This window comes from Prunus mume, linkage group LG3 (genome assembly GCF_029339155.1).
Source record: "Prunus mume cultivar Tortuosa linkage group LG3, ASM2933915v1, whole genome shotgun sequence".
Taxonomy (NCBI): Eukaryota; Viridiplantae; Streptophyta; class Magnoliopsida; order Rosales; family Rosaceae; genus Prunus; species Prunus mume.
Window position 1 is genome coordinate 29,225,707 of NC_142700.1, and position 12,487 is coordinate 29,238,193.

General features: G+C 39.9%; 1 protein-coding gene and 1 non-coding gene across 2 annotated transcripts; one reads left to right on the top strand and one right to left on the bottom strand.

Moving 5' to 3' along the window:
- Positions 1-1,778: 1,778 nt before the first annotated feature.
- LOC148919348 (uncharacterized) lies at positions 1,779-7,239 on the bottom strand. Its single transcript, XM_089048850.1, is given in 7 exon segments — positions 1,779-3,187; positions 3,323-4,231; positions 4,328-4,457; positions 4,460-5,809; positions 5,812-5,859; positions 5,862-6,739; positions 6,800-7,239. Coding segments are annotated over 7 exon segments (4,743 nt in total). The 3' UTR covers positions 1,779-2,199.
- LOC148919349 (small nucleolar RNA R71) lies at positions 6,998-7,104 on the top strand. Its single transcript, XR_016125728.1, has one exon. It is a non-coding gene; the product is annotated as a small nucleolar RNA R71 (small nucleolar RNA).
- Positions 7,240-12,487: the final 5,248 nt, after the last annotated feature.

Below are 12,487 nucleotides of genomic sequence, written 5' to 3' on the forward strand. Positions count from 1 at the left end.
GGCTGGTGAAGCACACCTCTCTTAGTTGCTCCCAACTGCTCCCTTCTGCCCATGCTTGCCACTTGCTCCACTGCCCATACTTGCCAACTGCTCCAGCTTCCAAATACATGCTTTGGTATGGTTTCTTTATGGAAAGCATGACTTTTGTTCATCTTTCTGAGTTCCTGAGCTGATTTGACTCCCATGTATGGCTGCCCATGCTGAGCACATGGCTCTAGGGATGTAGATGTGATGGCAGCCAATCATGACATTTCTGTGAACTTGGTTCAGTCTTTCACGTGCTAAGGGCTCCAGATTTATCCAATTGGGCTGAAATTTGGATATGTTATAATAGACACCCATTGGAACAACTTCTATCAAGGATGTCTCCTCATCCGACCTGTGTAAGTTGCTGAAATGAGGCCTGCAAGATGACCTACGAAACTGGACTGACAAGGAGTGTGGCCTAAATTGGGTTTGTCTTTAAGCCCATATTCCTCTTATCCCAATCAGCCCTTAACAAGCATGGATTGCATCAAATGTGATCTCTTGCTGTCTTAACCTACAAAACACACAAACATAGGTAAGAGACTCAAAATAGAGAGAAGCTAAACAAAATTACTAAGCAAAGAAGGCATGCAAATGTGTGAAATTATGACCTTATCAAATACCCCCAAACTTAGATTTTGCTAGTCCTCGAGCAAAACAAAGGAAATATACCATTTAGAAAATAGGAAATAAGCTGCTAGCCTTCCAAACAATATCCTCAAAGAATCACCGAAATATATGGTTCCAAAGAAACACAACAATCACAATCTAAGTTCCACACATGATTCAAGGGTAACCAAGGCTCACAATGACATCCTTAAGTGTAGTGTGTGAATGCCAAATCAGAACAACACCTACAACTCAAATAAGTACATGCGCACACACTTAGAGCAAAATCAAAAATTCCGAACCCCATAAGCTCATTATCCAATCTGCTCTCCACATAATACCATGCAACACCAAGGATCAAAAGGACTTTACAAGGGTAGTAATGAGGTTTAGGGTAGTGGTTGAATGAAAGAAGGGATATGAGATATACAATATTTTGAGCATAATTAAAGCGTAGGTAAGAGCATAAGAGATTACTGAACTTTGTAACAAGCAAGGAACACATACATGAGCAGATTTTCAACATAATTTCAGCACCTTCATATCTGTTTATTTGGCCTAATTTTGTGGCTCTTTACCCTAGATCACCATGATCTTCTCTTTTATAACACCCTAGGGCCGTGACTACATTGGTCACACTTCATTACCTCTTTTGATTAGTTACCAATGCCCCCAAACTTATTTCTTTTCAACACTTGGGTTATGGCACTAATGATTCACTTTTGCTCCAAAAACCTTGCATTCTTTAAAACTCTTTTTTGAAGATAACTTTAATTTCTCATAGAATAAGTAAGAATAAGAAAACAGAGGTTCATTATGGTGGGAATGGTTTACACAAAGAAAGGCTTAATGCAGGCTCAAATGGGTTGAGTAGGGATGAATACATGTAGAGGGATGGTTAGAAAAGCTCAAACGGTTCAAACATGGCCTAAATCACTTCCTAAGCATTGTATGGCAACAAAATGTCTCAAGAGATATTCAAATAAGTTCTAGAGTATGAAACCAAGATCATGAGATAAGTAGAATTGCATAACATCTCCAAGTAGCAAGAAATTGGACTAACTCGGCAAAGTGCTCAATAAGTGCAAGGATGGCATGCAAGACAGAGTTAACTCAGAACCACACAAAGTCCTTAAACAATGACTATCAATCTCTGAGAAACCATATTAGTATTAGATCCAAGTCTTATCATAGGTGTTTGGAAGGATAACGAAACAAGACACAAAATCCTGCGTTTTTAGACATTAGACACACTCAAAATTTTAAAATTTTTAAAATTTTGACAATTTGAAACAACATAACTAAATCCTTCCCCCCAAACTTAAATGAAACATTGTCCTCAATGTCTAGAGTGTAATAAAAAGCAATGCCTCATAAATGAAAGGAAAGAAGATAAGGGAAAGACATAACCAAAGGTTAGAGTTCAGAAAAACTCCCCTTTGAGGCAATTAGGACGCAAGCAAGCTTCCTCGCATATTCTATCTTCTCCTCGTCACCTTGGGTTGCCTCCCAAGAAGCGCTAAGTTTTATGTCTTCAGCCGGACGTCCAAACACTGGTGAGCTTCAAGAGAGTGGTGGAGGCTCCTTGAGTGCTTGAGACTCAATATTGGCATCAAAGTTGGCATCAAAGTAAGGTTTCAACCGATGTCCGTTCACCTTGAAGGTGCTGCCATCCTTAATATTTTGAATCTCCACTGCGCCATGATCAAACACATTAGTAATAACAAAAGGGCCAATCCACCGAGAACGAAGCTTACCTGGGAAGAGCTTAAGGCGTGAATTGAATAGGAGAACCTTCTGCCCTTTCTCAAACGTCTTCCTAAGAATTTTCTTGTCATGATATTGCTTTGTTTTCTCCTTGTAAAGCTTAGCGTTCTCATACGCTTCATGTCGCAACTCCTCCAACTCATTGAGTTGAAGCCTCCTCTTCTCACCAGCAGCTTTCATATCAAAATTGAAGGCCTTGATTGCCCAATAAGCCCTGTGCTCAAGCTCCACTGGTAAGTGACAAGGTTTACCGAAAACAAGCCTATACGGAGACATACCTATAGGAGTCTTATAAGCAGTCCTATAAGCCCACAGTGCATTATCCAAACGCATGGACCAATCCTTCCTTGTGGTGTTCACTGTCTTTTCAAGTATGTACTTAATCTCCCTATTGCTTATCTCAACCTGCCCACTAGTTTGAGGATGATAGGGTGTTGCCACCTTATGCGTGATTCCATATTTCTTCAAGAGTGCTGCAAAAGCTTGGTTAACAAAGTGGGAGCCACCATCACTAATGATTGCTCTAGGTGTGCCAAACCTTGTAAAAATATTTCCTTTGAGAAAACCAATCACAACCTTAGCATCATTCGTCCTAGTGGCAATGGCTTCCACCCATTTGGAAACATAATCGACAGCAACTAATATATATTCAAATCCATAAGAGGTAGGAAAAGGGCCCATGAAATCAATTCCCCAAACATCAAATATATCAATGATTAAGATATTAGTGAGAGGCATCTGATTTCTAGCATTTAAATTACCCATCCGTTGGCATCTATCACATGAAGCACAAAAAGCATAAGCATCCTTAAAAAGGGTAGGCCAAAAGAAACCTGATTGTAGCACTTTGCTGGCAGTCTTCTTTGCTCCAAAATGGCCTCCGCATGCATGGGAGTGACAAAACTCTAGAATGCTCTTAAAATCACCTTCAGGCACACACCTTCGAATTACTTGGTCTGGGCAATGCTTGAATAGATATGGATCATCCCAAAAGTAGTATCTTGCTTGCTTCCTAAGCTTGTCACGTTGGAACGTAGATAACCCTGTAGGGAGTTCATTAGTGCACAAATAGTTAACAATATCAGCAAACCAAGGCAATGGATTGAGGGAATTCAAAGCACAAATGGAGAAGAGTTGCTCATCAGGGAAGCTTTCACGCAATGGCAATGAATCCTCCTCTTCGTTAGATACATGTACCAATCTACTCAAGTGATCAGCCACGACATTCTCACTTCCTTTCTTATCTTTTATCTCCAAGTCAAACTCTTGCAACAAGAGAATCCATCTAATGAGTCGTGGCTTGGCATCCTTCTTGGCTAACAAGTATTTTAATGCTGCATGATCAGTGTAAACAATAACCTTGTTAGTAATCAAATATGATCTGAACTTCTCTAAAGCAAATATGACAGCTAATAACTCCTTCTCTGTGGTGGAATAGTTGAGTTGGGCATCATTGAGGGTTCTACTAGCATAGTAGATGGCATGTGGCTTCTTATCAACTCGCTGTCCCAAAACAGCTCCAACGGCATAATCAGAGGCGTCACACATCAATTCAAAAGGCAAGCTCCAATCTGGTGGTATAATGATTGGGGCAGTTGTGAGCATCTTCTTCAAAGCATTGAAAGCATTCTCACAGTTTTGATCAAAGACAAAATCCATGTCCTTGGCAAGGAGATTGCACAAAGGCCTTCCAATCTTAGAAAATTCCTTAATGAAATGCCTATAGAAACCTGCATGGCCAAGGAAAGGACGTACTTCTTTGATAGAAGTAGGTGAAGGCATGGAGGCAATCAAATCAATCTTAGCTTTATCTACCTCGATTCCTTTACTAGAGATGACATGACCAAGAACTATGCCTTGGTTAACCATAAAATGACATTTTTCCCAATTAAGCACAAGGTTAGTCTGTTCACATCTAGCCAACACCTTAGATAAGTTATGCAAGCATTGATCAAAAGAATCACCAAAGACAGAGAAGTCATCCATGAATACCTCAATGAACCTTTCTACCATGTCGGAGAAAATGCTCATCATGCACCTTTGAAAAGTGGTCAAGCGTTACAGAGACCAAAAGGCATCCTCCTATAAGCAAAAGTGCCAAAGGGACATGTGAAGGTCGTCTTCTCTTGATCCTCTGGGGCTATGGCAATTTGGTTGTAGCCTGAATATCCATCAAGGAAGCAATAGTGGCTATGGCCAGCCAATCTCTCAAGCATCTGATCAATGAATGGAAGAGGGAAGTGATCCTTGCTTGTTGCTATGTTGAGCTTCCTATAATCGATGCAAACTCTCCAGCCCGTGGTCACCCGTGTAGGAACAAGCTCATTTGCTTCATTCTTCACCACTGTGATACCTGACTTTTTGGGAACGACTTGCACTGGGCTCACCCATTTACTATCAGAAATAGGGTAAATAATACCAACATCTAAAAGCTTCATTACCTCTTTTCTTACCACCTCCTTCATGTTCGGATTGAGACGTCTTTGGGCATCCCTCTTAGGCATTGCATTGTCTTCCAATAATATCTTGTGCATGCATAGTGTTGGGCTTATGCCTTTGATATCTGCAATGCTCCACCCAATTGCAGTTTTGTACTCTTTTAGAACTCTCAAAAGCTTCTTCTCATCATTTGGTTTGAGATGTGAGGCAATGATAACAAGTAGAGTCTTATTTTCATCTAAATAGGCATATTTAAGGTGTTTTGGCAATTCCTTTAATTCCAACTCTGGTGCCTGCACAATAGAAGGTAAAACCTTATTAGTAGGTGGGGGTAATGATTCAAATTGGTTTGCATACCTCTTTCCAACTTCTATGTAGCTATCCATGCTGCAAACAAGCTCAAGAAGTAAAGGAGATATCACAGCCTCTAAGCTGTCCACTTCTTCTTTCCTTATGCTTTGTGTAATGCATGCTTCAATGGGCTCCAAATAACTCATTGGCAGTGCTTCTTTCACCATAGTATCAATTGCATCAAGCTGGAAAACTTCATGCTCATCACTTGGAAACTTGGAGGCTTCAAACACTTTGAATGCTATTGTCTCATCAAACACGTTCATGGTCAATGTACCCTTCTTCACATCAATAATAGCACCGGCAGTTGCCATGAATGGCCGACCTAGAATGAGTGGTAACTGATTGTCATGAATTGGTGCTTCTTCCATTTCCAACACCAAGAAATCTGCTGGCAAAATTAGCTCTTCCACTTTCACCAAAACATCTTCTAGAATGCCCTTAGGGTACCTAATAGTTCTATCTGCCAATTGAATGCTCACAGATGTGGCTTGCAACTCACCAAGGTTAAGTTTTTCATAAACATGATATGGCATAAGGTTTATAGAAGCACCAAGATCAAGCAAAGCTTTTTGAAACTTAAAATCACCAACTATGCAAGGTATAGAAAACGAACTGGATCCTTTAGCTTTGGAGGTAGCTTTCTTTGTAACACTGCACTTACCTCTTCACCAATGCAACTTGTTCATGCTCTTTGAATCTCCTCTTGTTAGTGCATAGATCCTTCAAAAATTTTGCATACTTTGGAATCTGAGCAATGGCATTGAGCAATGGGATGTTGATTTGCACCTTCTTGAATGTTTCCATTATCTCATCCAAGCCTTGATCTTTCTTTGACTTTGATAACCTGCTGGGAAAGGGTGCAATAGGCCTAAAAGCATTAGTTGAAATTGGAACTTGATTAGCATTAAATGATACCTTAGGGCCTGTGCTCTTTCCTGAAGCATTGAGGGGCTGTTTGTTGGAAGTCGTGGGCTGCCCATGTGGTGGCTGAATGATCTCCACGTTTTCTCCATCTTCTTGCTCTTCATTGACATCTCCAACCTTGTTATCAACTTGTTTACCACTTCTCAAGATGTGTACTGCTTTAGCATGCTCTTGATGCCTTGGATTCACCTCTGTTTGGCTTGGGAAAGTTCCGGATGCTCTATTGCTCATGGAAGATGCAATCTGCCCAACTTGCACTTCTAGTTTGTTCACTGCATTTTGAAGATTCTGATTGGTTTGCATCTGTTGCCCCATGAACTTCTTGAACATGTCTTGCAATTCTCCCATTTGATCACCCCTTTGCTCTTGCACTTGTTGGGGAGCTTGCTGGAATTGCCTTTGTTGTATTTGAAATCCTGGGGGAGGTCCTTGAGATTGTTGAACATTTGAGTTATTGCTCCACTTGAAATTAGGATGATTTCTCCACCCCGGATTGTACGTGTTTGAGTAAGGATCATTATTAGGATTCCTTGCTTGAAGGGCATTTGCTTGTTCTAGCATGTGCTCTGCAAAAGATTGGTCTTGAACTTCCACTTTGTTTCCTAGAGGGCCATCACTGCTGTTGAAGCAAAGAACACATAACATCAAGTTTTGCAGCAATCTCATTATTAGTACTTACCTCGAGACCACAACTTTCATAGGAGCTCCTCTTCCTTTATTATGGCTCCATTGTTGAGAGTTAGCACTCAAGGATTCAAAGAGAGTAAAGCCTCCTCTGCTGTTTTGTTCATCACCTTCTCCACTTGTTGCATCTACCATCATCCTTTCGGAATCAAGCAAACCTTCATAGAAAGATTGCATTTGCATCCAACTCTCTATGTTGTGGTGTGGGCAAGAACTTATCATCTCCTTGTACCTCTCCCAACATTCATGAAAAGCTTCTCCTTCCTTTTGTGTGAAACCAAGGATTTCCTTTCTAATCTTGTTAGTCTTTTGAGCCGGAAAGAATTTCTGCAAAAACTTATTAGAAAGCTCTTCCCAAGCATGAATTGAAGCATTAGGCAAAGAGTATAACCAAGACTTAGCTTTATCTTTTAAACTGAATGGGAATAGCCTCATCTTAATCTGCTCATCATCAAGGCCATGAATTTTGATCGTAGCACATATTTCAAAGAATTGCTTAATGCATGTAAGGATCCTCAGTGGTATTACCATAATAAGTTGGAAGAAGATGAATCATACCACTTTTAAGCTCAAACCTGTCAACTGTGAGTTGAGGATAGACGATGCACGAAGGTTGATCGGTGACTTTGGGAATGGAAAACTCACGCAGGGGTTTCCGAGGTTGGACAACAAGCGCACCACCTCCTTCAACATTATTGTTGTTGTTCGGAATCTTTGCCATCGTGCTTGAACCTTCATATTCGGAACTTTTAGAATCAGTGCTTGAAGAACTATAATTCCTCCTCAAACCAGCATGTACAGCAGCGGTTCTTGGTGAAAGTGGCTCAGGTGAACTTTGCTCCTGGTCAGATTCGGACATGCACACACCAAGGAACTCAATTCAGTGCTTTCAATGGAGATAATAACTAAATACAAAAACTGAATACTAAAAGAAAAACCAACGAAAAGAAACAAATGAAACAAACAAAAACAAAACAATCAAAGTAATCTAACTATAGCACCAACGTTACGGTTCCCCGGCAACGGCGCCAAAAACTTGTTGATTCAATTCCTAACAACTAAAATGAGTTATTAAAAATAGCAACTTTAATTCTCGCAAGTGCACGAACCGTTTATAGTATAGCTTATGTAAATACGAGGTCGATCCCACAGAGAATGGTAACTTGGTTCCAAGTTAAATTACTTAGAATGCTAGAAAAACATAGAACAAAGAAACTGACTAACTAGCTAAAGGCAAGGTCGAATTCAACAATGCCTCTTGCTAATTACTCAAGGTCTAGGACAGAATCCTAGCACCACACACGCACTCGAAATGGGGGGTTTTGTTGTTGAAATGAAAAGAAGAACGTGAAATGAAAGTGCTCAAAGTAAACACTGGCAGCAATCAACAAGTTGTGAAACAAAGATTGAGAGGTGTTAGAGCCTTGGAATCTACCACTAGTCTTCCTATCCAAGTTATGAATGCATAGAAATTGACTCAAGCTTCATCAACAATAGATTATTGCATACAAGCCTATGGTATCTAGGTGCAGGATGCATGATTCTCCTAAGGCATGTGAATATGCATGGTATCTACACAACACGTGATCTCTAATATGCAACCTAAGCATGGTATCTACTTAGAATAAAGCATACAATAGTCATTAAGCTCCTTGAGAATATGATAATCACACAAGTCCTAAACATGGTATCTGTCCTAGTCAACCTATGGTTATTAACCCCTTGAATGATTCTTAGGCCATTCATGTGTTGCTTGTGAAAGGAGAGTAGAATTGGTGAATCTAAACCCCTTCCCAACCTGTGCTAGATGCATAAAATCTTAGTTAGCTACTCCAAGAAAACATACATCAAGCACATAATAAACTAGAGATTAACAACTTGGTAATGAAAGCAAGGAAATCAATTAACTATAAAATCATCCATAACATTGAATATTCATGACTAGGGCTTCATCCTAAGCCCTAACTAAATGGATTAGTTAGACATAACTATGAGTACAGAAAATAAGAAATACATAGATAGGATAAAGAGAGGAGAAGAACTAGATGATGGCAGCAAGGATTTCCTGGACACTCCAGCTCTCTTCTCTCTTTGTGGTGAATCTGAATGTGTGTTTGAGAGTAATGGATGAAGTGAATGTGTGTGTCTGTCTATCTCCCTTGAATGAGTGAGCAGCTCTCTATTTATAGAGAGAAATTTCGTCCTCCCCTTTGGCTGGTGAAGCACACCTCTCTTAGCCTCCCTAACGCTCCCTTCTTCGCCATGCTTGCCACTTGCTCCACCGCCCATACTTGCCAATCTCCAGCTTCCAAATACATGCTTTGGTATGGTTTCTTTATGGAAAGCATGACTTTTATTCATCTTTCTGAGTTCCTGAGCTGATTTGACTCCCATGTATGGCTGCCCATGCTGAGCACATGGCTCTAGGGATGTAGATGTGATGGCAGCCAATCATGACATTTCTGTGAACTTGGTTCAGTCTTTCACGTGCTAAGGGCCCCAGATTTATGCAATTGAGCTGAAATTTGGATATGTTATAATAGACACACATTGGAACAACTTCTATCAACGATGTCTCCTCAGCCGACCTGTGTAAGTTGCTGACATGAGGCCTGCAAGATGACCTAAGAAACTGGACTGACAAGGAGTGTGGCCCAAATTGGGTTTGTCTTTAAGCCCATATTCCTCTTATCCCAATCAGCCCTTAACAAGCGTGGATTGCATCAAATGTGATCTCTTGCTGTCTTAACCTACAAAACACACAAACATAGGTAAGAGACTCAAAATAGAGAGAAGCTAAACAAAATTACTAAGCAAAGAAGGCATGCAAATGTGTGAAATTATGACCTTATCACTCCTATATTGATTTGTCCACGAAATCGGACAATTCAGGTTCAGACGAGTTCTGTTGAAATGGAGTGGTCGATGTATTCCCTAGTTCTAGAGATTGGATTTCACTCAAAACCAACCAAATGACTCCTCCCACCATATTATGATGTTCCCCAAGTTTTGGAATCAATCCGATATCGATTGGTCCATGAAATCGGACAATTGAGTTCAGACGCAGCTTGTTCAAATGGAGTGGTTGGTGTATTCCATAGTTCTAGAGATTGGATTTCACTCAAAACCAACCAAATGACTCCCCTCGCACCATATTATGATGTTACCCATGTTTTGGACTCGGTCCGACATCGATTGGTCCATGAAATCGGACAATTCAGGTTTGTACGCAGTTCGTTCAGAAATGGAGTGGTTGGTTTATTCCATAGTTCTAGAGATTAGATTTCACTCAAAACCAACCAACCCCATGTTTTGGACTCGGTCCTATATCGATTGGCCCAAGAAATCGGACAATTCAGGTTCGTAGGAAGTTCATTCTGAATTGGAGTGGTTGGTGTATTCCATAGTTCTAGAGATTGGATTTCACTCAAAACCAACCAAATGACTCCTCCCACCATATTATGATGTTCCCCAAGTTTTGGACTCAATCCGATATTGATTGGTCCATGAAATCGGACAATTCAGGTTCGTATGTAGTTCGTTCTAAAATGGAGTGGTTGGTGTATTCCATATTTCTAGGGATTGGATTTCACTCAAAACCAACCAAATGATTCCCCTCACACCATATTATGTTGTTCCCCATGTTTTGGACTCGGTCCTATATTGATTGGTCCAAAATCACAATTCAAGTTCGTAGGAAGTCTGCTCAAATGGAGTGGTTGGTGTATTGCATTGTTTTAGCCATTAGATTTCGCTCAAAACCCACCAAATGACTCCTTCCACCATATTATGATGTTCCCCAAGTTTAGGACTCAATCCGATATCGATTGGTCCATGAAATCGCAATTCAGTTCATTTGTTCGAAATGGAGTCATTGGTGTATTCCATAGTTCTAGAGATTGGATTTCACTCAAAATCAACCAAATGACTCCTCCCACCATATTATGATGTTCCTCAAGCTTTGGACTCAATCCGTTATCGATTGGTCTATGAAATCGAACAATTCAGGTTCAGAGGAAGTTCGTTATAAAATGGAGTGGTTGGTGTATTCCATAGTTCTAGAGGTTGGATTTCACTCAAAACCAACCAAATGACTCCTCCTACCATATTATGATGTTCCCCAAGTTTTGGACTCAATCCGATATCGATTGGTCCATGAAATTGTGCAGAAAAAGTCTAATGATGTGAGAAGCGGTCCTAACACAAGAATAGGAAGATCTCTATGAATCAGGAGTTCCAAGAAGTGATGGCTGCCTTAGATGATCTCATTGTTCCATTTGATTGAATACTAAGGATGATTCTCTTTGGATATCAGTGCGTGCTCTCATTCATGAATGAACTGATTGAAGTGATGCTAGGCTGTGTGTATAACCATTCTCTGCTTTCTTTCACCCTACACCATTCGTGTGTTCCATCGCCTCTTGCAGCAAACACTTCAAGCTTTTTTCTTCTATCACCCTCATAATTCCCCTAACCTTGTATCTCAATCTGAGATATTTAACCTATTATAGCCATACCTGTAGCTTAGAAATATACCAAGGTGTGCCAAGATAAAGTTTGAAGCAAGGAAGTTGCTGCCACATGCCTAAATGTAAATTGGTGTGAATCTGTATATGAAGTTAAAGAAGAAGTAGATCAAGTCAGCAAATAAGAAAGATAAAGAGAAAGTGTTTCAATTTGATCTAAATGTGAAATATAAGGTCTATACCATGATGCTATGAAGTTGCAACCATACCATTCTAAATCAATGATACCTTGCAGATCAATGAAGAATGCAACCTTGGTATGTTCTTAAGTTAATCGTGTTCCTTCCAACTCTTCCATTTCCCTAACCTTAGCCTTTCATTACAACCTTGTGAAAGACCTAGCTGATCTTTGAGGATGTATTCATGGGTGCTGGTATGTATGTGTGTATCTCTCATTCTTAGTATTTGATTCTTCATGAGATCTAACCAAATATTCTCTTTCTATTTTATATACTCACTTATGCTTGTTTGAGAGAATAAAACCATAGGTTCCAGTGATTGAGTGCTATATGTGAGAATTAGAGTTGAAGCATGTTCTTCCTTCAAGATTTGAGTATGTTTACTTTGAAGCCAGTGTGCCTTTGAGCTATAGCTTCCACTTTACACACTTATTGATCACCTATCTTGGCAAACTCTATGGTGTTGGAAGTATGATTAAAGTTTCTCATTTTCATTAGTTGTTTTCAAAGTTAGTTTCTAACCTTTGTTTTGTAGAGTCCATGCGTTTGTGGGTATCGCTGTCATAAACCTCAGGAGACACAACTCCTCCTACTAGGATGCCTAGAGGTTTAAAGGCTTGTTGCATATGCTCAATGCAATCGAGTTACATGCAGAAGTGGTTTAGTTAACTTCTTGTTTTGTTTTTAACTTTGTTTTTTTGTTTTGCTTTGTGACTAGCAAAATCTAGGTCTGGGGTATTTGATCAGTTCTCACAATTGCATATCATTTTTTACCCTTCTAGCTTATGATTTGGTTATGTTATTGAGTCAAACTTGTGATTTTAATCCCTTTTCACATCATTCATTCATTGGGCCTTAGGTAGCAATGGTGCCTTTGGATAAGAAAAGATGCAAAATGGTGCAAAATAAGCAGTAGTTAGCAAACTCATTGCCTTAACGCCTTTCTCCAAACTTGGATTGGCCTAAATAAATTGGGTT